This window comes from Microcaecilia unicolor, chromosome 1, assembly GCF_901765095.1.
Source record: "Microcaecilia unicolor chromosome 1, aMicUni1.1, whole genome shotgun sequence".
NCBI classification, from domain to species: domain Eukaryota; kingdom Metazoa; phylum Chordata; class Amphibia; order Gymnophiona; family Siphonopidae; genus Microcaecilia; species Microcaecilia unicolor.
Window position 1 is genome coordinate 581510234 of NC_044031.1, and position 20250 is coordinate 581530483.

At 41.3% G+C, this 20250-nt stretch overlaps 1 protein-coding gene across 1 annotated transcript in view; it reads left to right on the top strand.

The window, feature by feature from the left end:
• Positions 1–20250, top strand: part of FER1L6 (fer-1 like family member 6) — a 289857-nt gene that overhangs the window by 188282 nt on the left and 81325 nt on the right. The window contains exons 27-30 of the mRNA XM_030218883.1: positions 914–1042; positions 5587–5626; positions 12847–12968; positions 17628–17759. Coding sequence (XP_030074743.1) covers positions 914–1042; positions 5587–5626; positions 12847–12968; positions 17628–17759 — 423 coding nt within the window. The remainder of the gene's footprint in view (positions 1–913; positions 1043–5586; positions 5627–12846; positions 12969–17627; positions 17760–20250) is intronic.

Below are 20250 nucleotides of genomic sequence, written 5' to 3' on the forward strand. Positions count from 1 at the left end.
AAGTATTTATAATCCTTACATTGGTGAAAAAGACAATCGCAGCTGAATGAGCATCAGCTGCTTCATTACATTTGGGTTTTTTTGGAATATATTTGAGACAATGTTCTTGATTCTTGGATGTTTTTAATAGGAATAGCTCCTTACAGTGGCATACCTAGCTTGGTTGCCACCCTGAGTGGAGCACCCTCTCCTCCAGGCACATCACTTCCTCCCACCTTCAAGTAGTAACAGGATGCATCGAGCAGTTGTGGAGACCTCTCTGATGTCCACTTCCTGTTCTGAGAAAGGGGACTGGCAGAGTAGACAGCCTTGCACCTGTAGGCTGTGGCTCCAAGACTGCTCGATGCATCCGGGTTGATGTTAATAGGATCCCATGGTGAATACTTAGCATAGCTCATGTTAGAAATAGAGTTACAAAAATCTGTCACATTCTGATGTATGTGTATATCTCCTAATAAATATGTAATGCAAATAACAGATACAATATGGTAACATTTGTTCATATCATAAAACCCAGGAGATAAGACTTCATGACCTCTGATTTTTGTACAGTAAGGGCTAAATTCACTCAATTTGGAACTCCAAGTCTGTTCTAGAAGAAAGATGTTCACTAACTTCAGCAAATAGAAATATTCAAACATTAAGGAGGCAACAATTAATGTGGCTACTTTGGTAAAAATGCTGCTAGAAGGGTTTACACTAATAATTAAAGCAAAAGTGCGGGTTTGATCTTTGCACGACTTTCTCCTTCAGCTTCTTGACACCTTTTCCCTTTTCCAGTTTATCTTTATAATTATGTTGGTTTCATTATGACTCTCACATTTCTGGAATGGAGACCAAGGGTCTGATCTGGAAGCTATTTTTAACTCTCGGAATGAGGACCTAAAGTGGCAATTTTGTTGTACTCTTGTAGAAGGCTCTGGGAAGGGGATCCACTCGACGGTCCACTAAGAGGAGAAAGAGAACTATTGCTGATGAGTCCGCAGAGAACGTTATTGACTGGTGGTCCAAGTATTACGCTTCCATGGAGAAAGTACAGAAGGTACTAATAGTGATCACATTAGCATCTGCTTGTTGTTTTACGATTTACAAATTTTAACATTTGTCATGGAGGGCAATTTTCAGCCAGTAAAATCTCAGTCTCTCAGACTCGCTGTTAGCATGTCTGTTCATAGTTGCATTGGGCCAAAGATAGCTTCTTTTTGGTGCTCACAAGATGAAGTAGATACGGATATGATATTGAGGTATATGCCAGAAAATTCTCATTGATCAAGCTGTTGGCACCAAAGATGATTGAGATTATTTACTTGTATTTTTACTAGGTTTTCCTTATCTCTGACTGCATTACTTTTTTGTGAATAGGCCTTATTTAACAAATTACCTAATGGGATAACAAACTTCAAAAATGACTGTACCAAAATAAGAAAGTTTGTTAAATAATAAAGGGCCTCTTTTACTAAGCCATGCTAGCAATTCCTGGCACGGCAAATGAGAGGAAGCCCATTCAATTCCTATGGCTTCCTCTCATTTGCCGCACAGGAATCGCTAGAACAGCTTAGTAAAAGAAGGCCAAAGTCACTACACATCCACACTTCTTGTATTTAATGAATTAAATAAATGAAACCTCAAATCTCCCAATAGGGGATTCTCAATGAATTTTATATCCTCTATTCATATCATTGGTTCCTTAGAGGAAAAAAAGAATTAGGGTATAAAACTCCTAACATAGAGAAAAATGGCTGGTTCCAAAAAAATCCTCTTCACTTTTAAAAGAGTGGGCACTGGAGGGGGATGGCAGCATTACTGTGGGAGGGGGGGCAGGTTTTGGCACAGTATAAGTCATCACAAGGACAAAATATAAGGAAACCAATGGACTGCATTAGGGGCTTAAAGCCCATTTAGCTATGTTAAAACAAATGAGACATCTACATGAGAGAAAATATTTTTTTTTATTATTTTGACTTATGGAAACCACTTGTCCCTGAAACATGCTGAAAACAGATTAATCCATTTGTACAAAAGAGATGAGATGAAGATGTGATTCCATGTGCCCCAATGAAAGAAGAGTTTAATTTTACTTCCAATCTTTATAACACCAGACTTCCCTAGTCAGATTACAACAATTAAGATGAACCTATCAGTAAACAGGATATCCTCACTGAAATTTGGCCATCTGTTACTGTATTGTATAGAACAGTGTAGAAAAAGGAGTACAAAATACAGCCTTTATTAGTGCTGTTTCCACCAGCTACAATCATTTTTTAAGCAGTTTTAATGATATCGTGTTATTTATATCTACATATGGGAAGTTTTCAAATAAATTAAAAAGCTGTCAAGTAAAAAAGAAAAAAAGAAAAGCTTTTGTTCTTCACCTTTTAAGGCACTGGGCTGATAAAAGGTGTGGGGTGGTAGAAGGGGGGAGAAAGAAGAAAGAAAGGACATGCTGGATGGGGGGGGGGGGGTGCCAACTGATAGTCTACGGGGGGGGGGGGGCAGAGACCCAAGCACTGGCCCTGACAATCCAGATCACTAGTACCTGGTAGAAACCAAAATAGTAGCAACATTCCATGTTACTAATCCCAGGGCAAGCAATGACTTCCCCCATGTCCATCTCAATGACTATGGACTTTTCCTCCAAGAACTTGTCCAAACTTTTTTTAAACCAAGATATGCTAACCGCTGTTACCACTTCCTCTGGCAAAGAGTTCCAGAGCTTAACTATTCATTGAGTGAAAAAATAACTCCTCCTATTTGTTTTTAAAGTATTTCCATGTAACTTCATTGAGTGTCCCCTGGTCTTTGTACTTTTTGAAAGAGTAAAAAGATCAATTTACTTTTACCCATTCTGCACCACTCAGGATTTTATAGACCTCAATTATATCCCCGCTCAGCCATCTCTTTTCCAAACTGAAGAACCCTAATCTCTCAGCCTTTCCTCATAGGAGAGGAGTTCCATCCCCTTTACCATTAATGAAAAAAATAGAAAAGAAAAAAAAGGCATTTTTACAGCTGCAGGAAAAATGGTCTTAGCACATGGGAAAGTCCTGCATAAGGGTGCGCTAAGGTAACTTTTTGCCACAGTTTAGTAAAAGGACCTCCTATATGTCTCACTGTACCTATTTGTTATATTTAGAGGGGCACCTTTTGAGATTACATCTAAATCTGATTTTGGACATTTTGTGAAAAACATCCAAAAATCCAGTAGTCAACACAGCCATTTTCAAACCAGAAAAATGTCCAACATTTTGTTTTGAAAATAGCCATTTGCTAGATGTTCTTGTGCTCAGTGTATCTATCTTTTAGGACCATTTTTGAAAAGAAAAAAAAAGTCCAAGGGAAAAATGAACCAAAAGAAGCCATTGGGATATATGGGGAGCCATAATCATTAGTAGACTGGCCACACAGACATTCCAGCAGAGCAGTGGGGCACCCTAGGGGGCACTGCAATGTAATTCACATAAAAGGTCCCAGATACCCATCTTATATTGTATGGGGAGCCCTCCAAAAGCTACCAAAAGACTACCATACCCAACTGTACACCACTACAATAGCCCTTAAAAATGCAGGTGTCACTTATATGTGGTACAGTAGGTTTTTTGGTGGGTATTGGAGGGCTCACACTTTTCACCACAAGTGTAGCAGTTAGAGTGGGATATAGGCATGGGTCTCCTTCTTTACAGTGCACTGCACCAATCATTATGTTTAGGTTTCTGTTTATTCAAACCTGATGTACCTCTGTTACTTCAAGAAAGATCAAACCAGGGACCTGCTTTCTGCTCTAATAGGACCGGCCATAACTTCTGAAGCTGTCATAGCGGCTGTTATATACTGTTTCTTTCACGTCTTTGGTGGTGGGAGGGGGTCAGTGATCACTGGGAGAGTAAGGGGGGGGGGTCATGCCTTAATCCCTCCAGTGGTCATTTAAGGCACCATTTTGTGACTTAGGTGAGATTGAAACAGGCCTAGACCAAACTCTGGATGTTTTTGCTTTGTTCCATTATGGCAGAAAATGTCCACATTTTAGAAGCACCCAAATCCTGTTTTCAACATGCCTCCTTGTGATTTGTATGCACTGCAGAGAAAAACATCTCAAATCTGAGTTTTAAAAATTGCGATGTGGGTGTTTTTCAGAGAAAAATGTCCAAATGCAATTTTATGCTATTTTTTTAGTCGTTTTTGTCATTTAAAAATGAACCCCTTAATATATTGCCTATAAAAAAGACCTAAGGCAGTACACAAAAACAAAGTGTTAAAAAAAGGAAATGCACAATAAACTAAAAAAAACAAACATATATATGCATAAAATTTACAGCAATAGATGCAGTGAAAAAATGGAAACATAAAACGAAATCCATGAAAATCTTGACTAAAAAAACCCCCATGCCTTTACCTGCTTATGAAATCCTAAATTACAAGACTCCAGATGTAGATGAGGAGATAAAATATTCCAAAAGAATAGTGCCCCTGAATATCCAGGCAGACCACCTCAGTACTGTCCAGAGCATTTGTGCTCTGTATAGAGTTGGCAGCACTGTCAAATCATCAACCAATGATGTCTATTGTATTCATCACCACAAATGTGCAGCATTATAATTCCTTCACGAAGGTCAGCTGAGGTGAATGAGCTGACCTTCAAGAAAGAATTGTAACGCTGCACATTTCTGGTGATGAATACAGTAGACATTATTGCTTGAAGACTTGACAGTGCTGTCAGCTCTATACAAAGCACAAATCAGTGTCCAAAATTAAGTGCGATTCTGCTATTTTGGTTATTTTTGCTACATTATATGTTTGATAGTTTAGTATATAGATGCAGACTAAAGTTTGGATGTTTTTGAAGCTATCAAAACATTTTTGAAGGTTTTTAGACCTGTGATTACATTCTGACCGAGTACATTGTTAAGTGGCTACATTTGAACTAGAGCCTCAGTATCGCTGACAACGGTCTTTATGAGGTCTTTACCTCCTTATTTTTGAAAGAAAAGATAAAAAGTGTATTTAATATTTGCTGTATTTTTTTCCAGCATTAGACCAGTGTGCACATGAGCTAATGTGAACATTAGTGCATGGCCATTATTGAAAAATTCCAAATTTCAGGCATTTTACCTCAGCAGTAAAAATGGCGCCCTTACGCGGGTCAATCCTGTGCGCTAAAGCCATTTTTACCGCTGTTCGGTAAAAGGGCCCTTAGTTGATTTCCAATAATATCCATGTGTTAGACGCCCTTCCTGAATTGAAGATATACACTACTCTACTCTCGAGTATACAGGGGCTAAGGTAGAAATCCAAAACACGTCTGCTATTGGTCCTCAGCAATATTGGATTCTTTCTGAAACAGTAGTTTATTCAACATTTGATATAACAAAATTTGGAATCACCAGTATAGTGGTTTACAATATATGTTTTAGATAGGTTATGTAATTAGGAGAACTGCAGCAGAAAGGTAAGTAGGAAAGGAAGAAAATAATTCATATTCTATTGCTTAAGTAAGGCACAGTCAGAAAAGCAGTCATGTATCCCAGGCCTCTGGTTGGCTTAAACAGACTCCCCTCCGCTAAGCAACGTTTTCTGGTTCTATTCTGACAGGCAAAACCTAGTGATTCACAGGTGGAAAACTACGATAATGGTAAGTAGATTCTTGTTATAATGTTACATGATATCGTATTCTCTTGCAATAAGATAACTTGTGTCTTTCACATATAGGCTTTGATGGACAAAATTAAATTGGACTGGGGGGAAGGGGTGGAGAGAGGGGGTAAATAGTTGAAAAAAAAAGTTAAATTGCAAGTATTGCAAAAGAATTTATTCACAAGATTATTTAGCATGCAAACCCACAACATTTGTCAAGAGCATATGAGACAAATGCCACCATAGATGCTTCTCTTACACCTTCCACCATTATCACAGACCTGCCTACAAAATTCAGTTCATTGAGATGTACATATGATAAATTCACTCTGGAAGCTCTCCAACCCACTATACTTACTCCTCATTAAGGGAGTCTTTTATTAAGCCACAGAAGCATTTTTAGCTTGTGGTAGAGGAGTGTGGTAGCCATGTTAGTCCACTCTTAAGGTTATCAATAGAAATCAAACAAAATAAAACATGGAAAAGAAAATAAGATGATACCTTTTTTATTGGACATAACTTAATACATTTCTTGATTAGCTTTCAAAGGTTGCCCTTCTTCATCAGATCGGAAAGAAGCAAATGTGCTAGCTGACAGTGTATATAAGTGAAAACATTCAAGCATTACTATGACAGTCTGACAGGGTGGGAGGATGGGGGTGGGTCGGAGGTATGCATGGGGACATCAAAGCATATCATTGATATTCTAACAGGATGGGTGTGGATAGGTGAGGGGTGGGGTGGTAGCTTGTGCTAGAAATCAGCTGGCGGTAAATGCCGAGATGCCCATTATAGTCCTACGGGTGTCTCGGCGTTTACAGCCAGCTGATTTCTACCACAAGATAAAAATGCCACCATGGCTTAGTAAAAGACCCCCTAAAATTGTTGTATTTGCAAATATTATACAACAATGTTATTTTTAAATCAGCATACTGGTCTCTTTATAAAGAAGGTAGAGAAACAATGAACCTTTCCTAGTCTGTCTGCTTCCATATGTATGTCCACAGAGTATATTTCATGCTTACCAGTTAAGCTTCTGGAGCCTGCAGGCCCTGAGCTCCACCATAAGTTTAATTAATTAATTAATTTATTTATTTGTAAGATTTATACCCAGCGTTTTCCCATTAATAGCAGGTTCAATGCAGCTTACATAGAATATCACGTTTACAAAGTAACATAGAAAGGATATGGCTATAATATAGTAGATAAAGAAGTGATCGTTTAGTTGAGGGTACGTAAGGTGATTAAGGGAGGAGGATGGTAGAGGTAGGGGAGTGGGAGGAAGGTGTGTATTGGGATTAGCGTGTTGTTTAGTGTGGGAGAAAGTGTATAGGGAGCAATAGGGATGTACTTAGGATAAATAGGGGAGCATATTCAGGTTCTGTCTTCATAGTCTGATCTGGGTAGCGCAGATAGATTCATAGTTAAGTTGGGTCATTTGTGTAGGCTTGCTTGAAAAGGTAAGTTTTTAGAAGCTTCCGGAAGGGTAGATGGTCAGTGACTATTCTAATGGCTCTTGGTAATGCATTCCAGAGTTGGCTGCCTATAACAGAGAAGTTGGATGCATAATATGTCTTGTACTTAAGTCCTTTGCAATTGGGAAGATGTAAATTGAGATAAGTTCACGAGGATTTAGAGCCGTTTCTAGCTGGAAGGTCAATCAGATTGTACATGTAGCCTGGGGTTTCTCTGTAGATAATCCTGTGAATCAGCGTGTGAACTTTGAAGAATATTCGTTCAGAAATGGGGAGCCAATGGAGCTTTTCATGGAAAGGTGTAGCACTCTCAAATCGCAATGTAATGTAATGTAATTACAAGTTTTAAAAAAATTATACTCAAAGCTTCCAAGGGTCTTTCTATTATTTCTAGATTTCAGTATATATAAGTGTACTCTTAGGGCTGGATTCTATAAATCGTGCCTAAAAAATCAGCACTGAAAACCCCTCACTTAAGCACTATTCAATGCATCATTCACTCCTCCCAGTTCAATAAATCTATCCCAGGCACAATTTCTACGCTGGACTACTCCATCCCTATCGCAGATAATTTGAAGCTCCTTGGTGTCATTCTGGATTCGCACCTGACCCTCGATCCTCAGGTATCAGCTATTACGAAAAGAATGTTGCTCTCCACGCGGTCACTAAAACGTATCAAGCAGTTCCTTCCGTTTGACCTATTCCGGACTCTAATCCACACTCTAGTATTGAGCCATTTCGACTACTGCAATGGGATTTACACTAGTTGTAAGGAACAAACCCTAAAGAAACTCCAGACGGTGCAAAACACGGCGGCAAGATTACTATTTGGTAAATCTCAGTTTGAAGCAGCTAAAAACCGCTAAGAGAAAAACTCCACTGGCTACCCATAAAAGAGAGGATCGAATTCAAAATCTGTGCCCTCACCCACAAGATCGTACACGGGGATGCCCCAGTTTATATGTTCAGCCTGATTGACCTCCCTCCCAGAAATTCCAAGAAGCCATCCCATACTTATCTTAATCTCCACTATCCTAACTGAAAGAATCTATGGTACAAATTGCTCTTCGCCTCCTCTTTTTGCTTTGTGAGTCCTCGTTACTGGAATGCTCTACCATCAACATTAAAAGAGACTGCCGACCACACTCTGTTCAAGAAACTCCTCAAGACTTATCTATGTGATAAAACTTACTCAGCTGTTTCTTAACTTCCTGCCGTCCCTCATTTGTTTCCCCTGTTGCTTTCCCCCTCCAGATGTTCCTTTTTCTCTGTTCCGCCCTTGCATGTGCATGATGCTCTTTCTATAAATATTGTTAGGCACATAGAGCCTGCTATGTTGGGAATATGTGGGATATAAATATTCTAAATAAATAAATAAACTATTCTATAAGCTGCATCTAAAGTTATGCATGGTTTATAGAATAGCACTTAAGTGCAGGGGTCATGTGTAAATCTAGGCACACCCATTTACACCAACGAAAGCGTAGCATAAATGCCCGCACCTAGCGCTACGTACGTCTAGTAGCGCTATAGAAATAAGTAGTAGTAGTAGTATATATGGAATCTCCTTATTCCATAATTGGATGTGTAACTGGAATCCACACTCATGCTGCACCCCAAAACACTCATGACTCTCCCATTTCTGTGCCCCCTTTTCCGGGATGCATGTAAAAGTTAGGTGTGGATCACGTGCCTAAATTTATGCATGTACATGTTAATTGATTTCAGTTCTAATAATTGCTTGTTAATAAGCACTAGTTGGTTAGTAATTCAATTAAATTGCACACACAATTTTAGATGACTTTTATAGAATCAGGGGGTTAATAACGAATGTGATAATCAGGGGACATTTCTAGTCAGATGCCCTTTACGGACATGTGAAATTGAACAATAGCTTTGCTCTCCTCTTAAATTGTTCTGCATTGATTGATTCGGAGCTAAATATAAGGTGAAAATGTGTAACAATTTCTCCTACCCCAGGTGAATTTCCTTTCAAATACAGAAAAGCACAGCATGGGGGTCATTTACTATCAGTTAGTGCCAGCTACCCTCATTAGCTTGTGTTGTCTGCTGCAGAACCCATTTAACCCTAGGACCTCCCCTCCTTCTGGTGTGAGAGCAGTCTAAATGGTCCACAGAAAAACCTTACAGATGCTACTATTTTCAAATACTGACATTTTAAAAGCTCCTGAACTCTCTGAATTCCTCTTTTTACCATACTTGTGGTTCAAACCAGGCATGACATCTCATTAAAGTGGTGTGGTAGCCATGTTAGTCCCTTTTAAAGGTAATAAGTAGAAATAAAACAAAACAGAGAAAAGAAAATAAGATGATACCCTTTTTAGTGGACTAAGAGGCCCTTTTACTAAGCTGCCTAGACACGTACTCGCATCCTATGTCCATCAATTTTGAACTACCGCATGGCCCGGGCGGTAATTTCATTTTTTACACTCGTCCACTAAGCGTGCCGGAAAATTTCCAGCGCATGGCACTAACCTGGTGGTAATTGGTTTTGTTCGCATGTAGACCATTACCGCCTGGGTAACATGTGAGACTTTACTGCTAAGTCAATGGGTGGCAGTAAAGTCTCAGGCCCAAAATGGGCGTGGGCCAATTTTTATTTTGCCACACGTCCATTTTCGTACAAAAAAAAAGACCTTTTTTGCAGGAGCGCTGAAAAATGGACCTGCACGCTTCTAATACACGCGTTTATATCAGTGCAAGCCATTTTTGGCGTACCTTAGTAAAAGGACCTCTGATACATTTTTTATTAGCTTTCAAATGTAATCCTAATCAAAAAATGTATTGTTAGTCCACTAAAAAGGTATCATCATTTTCTTTTCTATGTTTAGTTTAATTTATTTTTATTATCAGTTTACAAAGGACATCTCATGCACAGGAATGATTCCTATTCAGTTACATTCTCAGAAGTCATTTTCCATAATAAAGTGAGTCTAATCAGCACAGTCTCAAAGTCTATTTATTCATCGTTTGCATCTGATTTCATGATAATACTTCAGTCACTGAGAACTCATTCTAATTCAGTTCCCACGGTGCAATAATGGATTAAGATGTAATGGTGTGCAGTGTCATCACTATTCTATAATTTGTTTTCCTCTTAGATATGTGTACTTTTATTGCACACTGAGAAGGGGTTTGAAATGGGTCACAATTAGTTACCTTTTAATTCTCTTCTTACCTATTTTCTCTTGTATCTGGCCTTCCTTTCTGCGTTTTCATCCAAAATGCCACAGCACAAATTAGAAAAGCAGGTGTAAAAGCAGTGGCATACACTATTGTGGAAGAAAGATCAAATAAACATGAAACAAAATATTCAAAATTACATAGCTATCCAGAGCTATCGATTGAGATAAATTAACATTTTAGTCAAGGGCAAAAGCTGAAGGCCCTGCAGTAATCTCTTCAGTTGAGGGCAAAGGCTAAGGAAGTCATATTGTCAACAGTGACAGGGGAATAAATTCATCACTAGCACCAGCCCCATTTGAGGGGGGTGGCACCCCCATGCACCCTAAACTATACCTGTGGCCAGGGCTGCATTTATGTTTATTGTGCCCCCCCCCCCCATCCTAAATCATTTAAGAGACCTCGCTCAGTTAAGTAGGAAATGCATTTTAGGTTTAATAGTTTTCTATGCTAATAAGTGTGAGGTCCCTTGTAATCAGGGGTGTAGCCAGACTTCGGCGGGAGGGGGGTCCAGAGCCCGAGGTGAGGGAGCACATTTTAGCCCCCCCCCCCCCGGCGCCGCTGACCCCCCCTCCATTTTTGACCCCCCCCCTTCCCGCTGCCACCAACCTTCCCCCACTGCCGTCAGGTACCTTTGCTGGCGGGGGTCCCCAACCCTCGCCAGCCAAAGTCCTCTTCTCCAGCGCAGCTGCGTTGCTGATCTGCAAGGCCAGCAAAGGTACCTGACGGCTACGGCGGTGGGAGGGGGCCTCACAGGGGTTGGCGGCGAGGGGGGGCCAGGGCCCAATCTAAGGGGATAAACTAACAGACTCAACAAGGCAGGACAGAGGTAACTAAACACAATGGACAACACAAGAACCGGATCCAGACAAGGCAAGGAAAAGAAGGCAAAGGGCCAGAACTGGAACCCAGACAGGACAAGGCAAGACTCGGAACTGGATTAAAACTGGGACTGGGACCCAGAAATGCAAGACAAGGCAAAACGCGGAAGTAGATTAAAACTGGGTCCAGAAAAGGGCAAGACAAGGACAAGGCAAGGACTAGATCCGGACAGGACTAGACTGAGACAAGACAAAGCACACCTAGACAGGCAAGACAGGGTAGGAGCTAGGCAACAAGAATAACAGAAGCAAGACAATAAAAAAGGCAGGAACAGGATTCAGGATTCTCAAACAGGCTTGGCTGGAACAGGATTCAAGATTCTCAAACAGGATTCAGGATTCTCAAACAGGCTTGGCTAGAATAGGATTCAGGATTCTCAAACAGGCTTGACTAGAACCGGATTCTGGAATGGGCTTGGCTTGGCTGGAACCGGAGTCTGAAAGGGCCTTGGCTTCACTGAAACAGGAGTCTGAAAGGGGCTTGGCTTAGCAGGGAACTGGGACAGAACTAGCTCAAACATAGAGCAGGAGCAGAACCTGGCTCAAACACACACAGGAACAGAACTTGGCAGAAACAGAGCTCAAGAGCCAGGAAGCAAACATGGCAGGCAAAGGATTAAGCATACTAAGGGAAGACAAACAAACAAAGAAGCAATGTGCTTACCAGCATCCACAACTGGAAGGGAAAGGCCAGGCAGATTGAGAGGCAGCAGACACACCTGCATAGTAGTGAGGTAATTAGGGATAATGCTGGCTTCTACAAACTCTCAGAACTACACACACAGGAAACAGAACAGGGGAAACAGGAACAGAACTTGGCTAAACAAAGATTGGCTTAAACACGGAGCTTAACTATAGCAAGAGTCAAAAGCAGGGCTAGACTAAAAGCAGAAGTCAAGGGAAGTCAAACAGACACCAAGGACAGGGTGTGGCTCTAGAGCCAGGCTTTCAGGATCAAGGTACAAAAGCAAACACACAGAAACAAAGCAAAGCATTGAAACACAAGACTCAAAGAAACACAGAACAGACCTTCAGGCGCAAGCCTTTCAGGAACAAAGTCAAGTAGAAATATGACCTATACAGATAACACAGAGGCAAATTAAGAGACCTCTTGCAAAGGCAATGTAGGAAAGCTCCCTGGGTCCTTATAAAGGAGTAGGCTGATGATGTCACAAGTAGGAAATGAAGCAGAAGCAGGGAGACCAAAGCAAAGCTTGGCTTACAGGAAGAACAACAACAGGAAATGAAGCAGAAGCAGGGAGACCAAAGCGAGGCTTGGCTTACAGGAAGAACAACAATAAGGAAAAAGGCAGACTGGAGAGGTCACAGAGCTAGATACAGAGAAACAGTAGTTCTGAACATAAGGGCACGGCCACAACCGTGACAGCTAACTCCTTTTTATGGTCGAACTACAGAAAAATGGGGTAATTTCTATGTTTCCAGATTGTCTGCTGTAGGATCAGATCGCCACAGTTATTTCACTGAATAATGGCTATTTCTTTGTGGTATGCCAGCATCAATTTTATTCCAAAGCATTCTCGAAACACTTACATTCACAATTAATTTAACAGAACATCTCAGCTATACAGTAGAAATTATTAACATGATAGCAGCTTGAAAAGTCACTAAACCTCATTATTGCTGCTTAATTTCCACAGCCATGAGGTCTCCAGGCCAGGTTAAAATAATCATTGATGAAGAACAGGATAAAAAGAAGAAAGATTTCAAAATGATCAAAAAGAAGTCCAAAGAAGAAGGTCCAAAGCTTGCAGTTTTGAAGGTATGCTATTTTAGTATGGAAACATAATTTGTTTTAGTTTTTATTTTTTTTATTATTTTGATTATGGACATTAGTTTGTATCCATTTGACTTTTAGAAATAGTGGACTATAAGTTTTTGAAACAAATATGTAAATAGAAATAAGATTGTTCCTCTCCCCAATTTTTCTCATTTTGTTCCAGGTTCAGCTTCTATACTATTGTGTTAATTTAAATACTTAAACATATTACTAGGTTCTTACTGATTTCCTTTATATGCGTGGAGGGACATAATCGAATGGGGCACCCAAGTTTTCCTGAGGACGTCCTCGCAGGACGTCCCGCGAAGGGGCGGGGAAACCCATATTATCGAAACAAGATAGACGTCCTTCTTTCGTTTCGATAATACGGTCGGGGACGCCCAAATTTCAACATTTAGGTCGACCTTAGAGATGATCGTCCTTAGAGATGGTCGTCCCCGGTTTTCGGCGATAATGGAAACCGAGGACGCCCATCTCAGAAACGACCAAATCCAAGTCATTTGGTCGTGGGAGGAGTGAGCATTCGTAGTGCACTGGTCCCCCTCACATGCCAGGACACCAACCGGACACCCTAGGGGGCACTGCAGTGGACTTCCCAAATTGATCCCAGGTGCATAGCTCCCTTACCTTGGGTGCTGAGCCCCCCAACCCCCCCCCCCAAACCCACTACCCACAAGTGTACAACACTACCATAGCCCTTAAAGTGTAACGGGGGGCACCTAGATGTGGGTGCAGTGGGTTTCTCTGGGGTTTTGGAGGGCTCCCATTTATCAACACAATTGTAACAGGTAGGGGGGGATGGGCCTGGGTCCGCCTGCCTGAAGTGCACTGCCGTACCCACTAAAACTGCTCCAGGGACCTGCATACTGCTGTGATGGAGCTAGGTATGACATTTGAGGCTGGCATAGAGGCTGGCAAACAAATGTGTTGTAATTTTTTTTTGGATGGGAGGGGGTTGGTGACCACTGAGGGAGTAAGGGGAGGTCATCCCCGATTCTCTCCGGTGGTCATCTGGTCAGTTTGAGCACCTTTTCAAGGCTTGATCATGAACAAAAAAGGACCAAGTCGGCCAAATGCTCGTCAGAGCCGGCCTTCTTTTTTCCATTATCGGCTGAGGCCAGCCATCTCTTAACCACGCCCCCATCCCGCCTTCAGTACACTGCCGATACGCCTCCTTGAACTTTGGCCGGCCCTGCGATGGAAAGCAGTTGAAGCCGGCCAAAATCAGCTTTTGATTATACTGATTTGGCCGGCCTTAGGAGAAGGCTGGCCATCTCCAGATTTGTGTCGGAAGATGGCTGGCCTTCTCCTTCGAAAATAATCAGGATAAATGCTCCCAGGTACACATCTCACCATTAACCCCTTATCTTGTTTTCTGAGCCCTCCAAAACCCAACCAAAACCCACTGCCCCCAGCTACCACTACAATAGCCTTTATGGGTGAAGAGGACACCTATATGTGGGTACAGGAGGGTTTGGGTGAGTTTTGGGGAGTTGACACTTTTCACCACAAGTGTAACAGGTGGGGGAGGGTATGTGCCTGGATCCACTCCACTCCACTACTTCAGGGATCTACATGCTGCTCTGATAGACCTAGCTATAACATCTGAGGCTGTCATAGAGGGGGGTGAGTAATTTTACTAACCACATCTTTGGGGGGGGGGGGAAGGGGACCATTGGGGATGTAAGGGTAGGCATTCCTGATATTCCCTCCATTGGTCATTTAGGGCATGTTTTTGTCCCTTTTCGTTTTAAAAACAGGTCTAACCCCAAGCATTTAGATTTTTGCTGAGGACATTTTTGTTGTGTTCTATTATGGCTATAAAACATCCAAATGTGTAAGCATGCCCTAAGCCCATCCTATTCCCACCTCTGCAACGCTCCCAACAAACCCCTTGTGATTTGGACGCACTGCAGGCAAAATGCATAGATAAACACCTGCAAAACAGGTAAAATACCAATTTGAATGTTTTAAGAAGAAATGCATCCAAATGCTGCTTTATGACACTTTTTGAACGTTTTTCTCTTTCGAAAATGAGCCCCTAGGTAAACAACTTGGAGGAGGTGAGAGTTGGCAGTGGATTGTATGAGAGAGTTTGTGTATGCATCTACCAGAACTGGATGAATCTGTACTGGCCTACTATATGGACCATTATCATTTTTATCTGCTGGCATTTATTAAGTGTGCTTCAGGGAAAACATTTTTTTTAATTGATCAGGTCCAGGCCCCCTTTTTTCAAATGGGCATTAATTCTCTATCAAAATAGAGAGATGAAAGAAAGGAAAATGAGAAAGTGAAGAAGAATTAAAAAGATCAAAGGAAACACAAAAAAGAAAATGAAAGACAGAGAGAACAACTCCTCCATATCAATGTGCAGGGCTGCCCCAAGCACTAGGTGTCTACCTAAAGCAGTAGAATTTGGAGAGGGATTGCAGCAACCTGGTTCTGACATGTGCCAGAGCCTTTTCCCCCTTCCGGGCTTGTCGCTGCCATCTGCACTACCTCCTCTGGGCTGGCTAGAAACTTTAAAGAAATATCAGCACAGTGTGGGTGCTGTAAGCACAAACCCACGCTGAAGGGCTGCTTTGTCCTGCCCCAATCTGAGGTAGAATTTCTGTCAGAGGGGGGGCAGGACATAGAAGTGCTTCAGTGCAGGTCTGTATTTGCAGGGACATGCAACACTGATAGGTCTTTAATCTTCAGAATAGTCAGGGAAGAGGTGGGGACTGCAGCAGCAGCAGCAAAAAAAGGAAGGGGGAGATGCTGGACACTGGGTGGGGGTAGGGAGAGGAAGATGAGAAGCCAGCCAATGGGGGGGAGAGGATTTTGAAGGGGAAAGGGAGATGCGGCCACCTGTAGGGAGGGGTGGAGGTAGAGACTGGAAGGGGAGATTGTTGACTACTGGAAGGGGGTGAGGGAGCAGCATGGCTGAAGGTTTGCTTGAAGTGTCTGATGCCCTCTTGTGCCAGCCCTGTCCACGTGCAGTGACATGTTCTTCCACCCTCTTAAAATAGAGTGAAACTTTTTTTTTCTTGTTAGAACACTTATTATTCTAGCATGGCACTAAATTATAAGTTTACTCTAAAGCAAAGTCATAAAAGTTTTAAATTCTCAAGAGAGACTGGATGAAAGTACTCATATTTGGTTTCTATGGCAACTAGCCCTACTCAGCGGTGCAGCATCACTGTAATCAATCAGTATCCTTATTATTATCTACTCTCTGAAATGACTTTTAGAAATACATTTGAAAAAAACTGAAATGAAAGTACATTTATTTATTTGTAATCTTGCCTCACTTTTCAGTCAGACAAGGAGCACCACTGAGACCTAAGAATACTGTGTGCAATTCTGGTCACCGCATCTCAAAAAAGATATGGTGGAATTAGAAAAGGTATAGAGAAGGGCAACGAAAATGATAAAGGGGATGGGAAGACTTCCCTATGAGGAAAGGCTGAAATGGCTTGAGCTCTTCAGCTTGGAGAAAAGACGGCTTAGGGGAGATATGATAGAGGTATACAGTATAAAATACTGAGTGGAGTCGAACGGGTAGACGTGAATCACTTGTTTACTCTTTCCAAAAATACTAGAACTAAGGGGCATGCAATGAAGCTACAAAGTAGTAAATTTAAAATGAATCTGAGAAAATATTTCTTCACTCAACATGTAATTAAACTCTGGAATTTGTTGCCAGAGAATGTGATAAAAGCAGTTAGCTTAGTGGGGTTTAAAAAAAAGGTTTGGATAGCTTCCTAAAAGAAAAGTCCATAAGCCATTATTAAGCCACTGCTTATTTCTAGGATAAGCAGCATAACAAGTATTGTACTGTTTTGGTATCTTGCCAGGTACTTGTGACCTGGATTGGCCACTGTTGGAAACAGGATACTGGGCTTGATGGACCTTCGATTTGTCCCAGTATGGCAACACTTATGTAGGTCACCATACACCCCATTCTTCCTGAAAAGGAGGAAAGGCCATTTTGCATGATCCTTAGGCTTTCAGTTAAATTCTGTATCTCTAATTTCCCCCATTCCCCATGAAAAAGCCACCCTTGTGTCTCTATCTGCTTGGTTATCATCTTGACTTTTTCATAAAGCCAGGCCTTAATCTATTTTCTAAAGACCAGGTAGTTATTTTCACTGCAATGGGACAGCATTCCCTGTCCTAAGAGTAAAGCAACTAAAAGCCATGCATCATGCAGATGATAATCCTGCTGCAGACAGGGGTGGGATTGTTTACAGCATTTGTTATGAGCACCTAAAGGCTCTGGAAGGTTTATAGTGTAGAGAAGATTGCTCCCAACTGAAGACTAATGGAGGTCCTACAGGATGGGTGTAATATGGTCAATTCTTAACCATGTACTAATAGCCTGGCTGTTTTATTTTGTACAAGTTGGAGTTGTTGAAGACTATTAGATGGGAATCCCTGATGCAGAAAGTTTCAGCAGTCTAAACCAAGAAATATACAATAATGTCCAAATGCTACTTTTAGGTTGGCATGGTTAGTCAAAGGAATGTTTTAAATATTCTCATGGCTTGCAAGGAGCTGCACTGCCCAAATCGTGTATCAGCAGAAGCCTCACCTTTACATCACTGTCACACGCATCCTTTGTCATGCAGAAGGACTTGGTGTCTTGTGTTTCAGATCTATGAAGGAGAACTAGAGAGCGAGTTTCATGGTTTTCAGGACTGGATAAAGACCTTTGAGCTCCTGAGAGGCAAATCGACTGAGGATGACCATAGCGTCTATGATGACAGAGTCATTGGAAAATTTAAGGTGGGTTCAAATCCTGGCAGCTGTAGGTGTATCTTCACTAAAAAGCTAATGCAAGCTGCCCCAGGATCCCTTCTGAAGCATCATGTTATGCTGTGCTTGATGAAAAGTGCATCTTCCATTAGGAAACAGTAAATAGATTCACTCTGTAATATATTAGCTTGCACTGGTCCCCAATATTATATTTCACCCTACAGTTTAACCTGGCATATGGAGGGTAATTCTATAAAGTACCATTTATGAGCTGGGTATGTGTGTAGATGATTAGAATGCCAGCATGTAAGTGCATATGTGTACAAATATGTGCATAAATGATGGATAACTGCCAATGCAGTATTCTGTATCTATGCGCATATCTTCAACAGTGCATAGTTTGCAAGTGGGCATACACATGGGTGGGCTCTGGGTGGAGAATGGGCAGGGGTACATAATTATATGCATAACTTATAGAATACCATAAATTACACATGTACTTCCCGCAGCTAGACATACATACTTACACCAGCTCTATGGCTGTAGTAAACGTTCTGGCCTAAATGCATATCTACTAAATAAATTGCACAATATACCATATAATACAAAACAACTAAAATACAAGACAACCCATGCATCCAACTTCTCTTACATAAGTACGCGCCTGTGGAACGCACTGCCACAAGTGGTGAAAACAACTTACGATCACCTAAAATTCTGAAAATTATTAAAGACTCACCTATTCGGAAAGGCATATCCGATTGACCCAACTTAAATGCCACAACCCTACAACACTTCACTATCAAAGATCATACTGGACATTAACAGACCCTTTTTACCTCAAACCCAACTTGATTGAATCTTATCTTCCCTATCCCACTATAACTTTTTTGTACTTATCCCCTACCGGACTTGGCGAATGCCTTTACGGTATTATGTAAGCCACATTGAGCCTGCAAATATGTGGGAAAATGTGGGATACAAATGTAACAAATAAATAAATAATCTTAAGCCTCTTTATATTAGTCTAATATCCCTAGTACCTTAACAAGTTTTACTTACATGCAGACAGTAGTCCAACAGTGAGAGAAGTGCTATCCAGTCTTTTACATTCAGTGCCACGTGTATGATTATCTTCCAGTTGGCAAGAGGTTATATGTATGTGCTTGATGTAAAGAGCTCCTAGCTCTCAGAGAACAAGTTTGTTCTCTTGAGGTTACAGTAGCAGACTTGAAGGAGCTGAGGGAGACAGGGAGGTACATAGAGAAGACCTACTGGAATGTTATAGTGAAGTCCTACCTTCAGTCTGGCAGCCCCTGTGCTGCTCCTTTTAGATCACCTTGGTGAAGTAGGAAATAATTCTATATCCAGGACCTGCCCACTGGGGGATGCAAAATCCTCTTGCATTGAAGAACTGTCTCCAGAGGCTTCTGCCCAGGAGGGAAGGGTTAGGACAGCTGTTGTAGTTGGTGGTTCAATCATAAGGCATTTAGATAGCTGGGTGGCTGGTGGACATGTAGATCATCTGATCACTTGCCTGCCTGGTGCAAAGATGGCGGACCTCACACATCACCTAGATAGGATTTAGATAGTGCTGGGGAGGAGCCACATGACTTGGTACATGTGGATACCAATGACATTGGAAAATGTGGGAGGGAGGTTCTGGAAGCCAAATTTAGGTTCTTAGGTAGAAAGCTGAAATCCAGATCCTCCAGGGTAGCATTTTCAGAAATACTCCCCATTCAATGCACAGGATCCAGAGGTAGGCAGAGCTCTGAAGTCTCAATGCATGGTTGAGATGATGGTGCAAGGATGAGGGATTTAGATTTGTTAGAAACTGGACAACATTCTGGGAAAGTGGGAGCCTATTCTGAAAGGATGGACTCCATATTAACCAGGATGAAGCCAGTCTACTGGCACTAATGAGGGGAGGGGGAGATGACAGTCACCCAGGAGCACATGGTTTGGTGTGGCGTATCCATGAAGGATACTAATGAAACAGGACATTTAGAGAATCCCAATAGAGAGATTTCAGCAATGGTGAAAGAAAGCCAGGAATGTTTAAGAGGAGAACAGAGTAAAGGATGAAAATTTATCCCCATCAATTTTTAAGCAACTTGTAGATGCAGGGGGGAAAACACAATTTAAAGTGTCTGTATACAAATTCTAGAAGTCTAAAAAATAAAATGGGAGAGTTAGAGTATATAGCACTAAATGAAGCAGTAGATTTAATAGGCATCTCAGAGACCCGATGGAAGAGGGACAATCAATGATACATTGTATTATCAGGGTACAATTTCCTAAGTTTCAGAAACCTACTGAAATTACATTAGAGACTCTATATACCTTGATTGTGGATTTGGGGAAATCCTTAAACCCACAAATTAAACAATTATCTCAAGAAATCTCTAAATTGGACCATAAGGTTCAAGAGACTGAACTCAGGGTAGAGACAATATCGAATCAGCAAGTGGAATTGGAAAAACAAGTGAAAGAGGTTCATTCAAACCAGGAAACTATG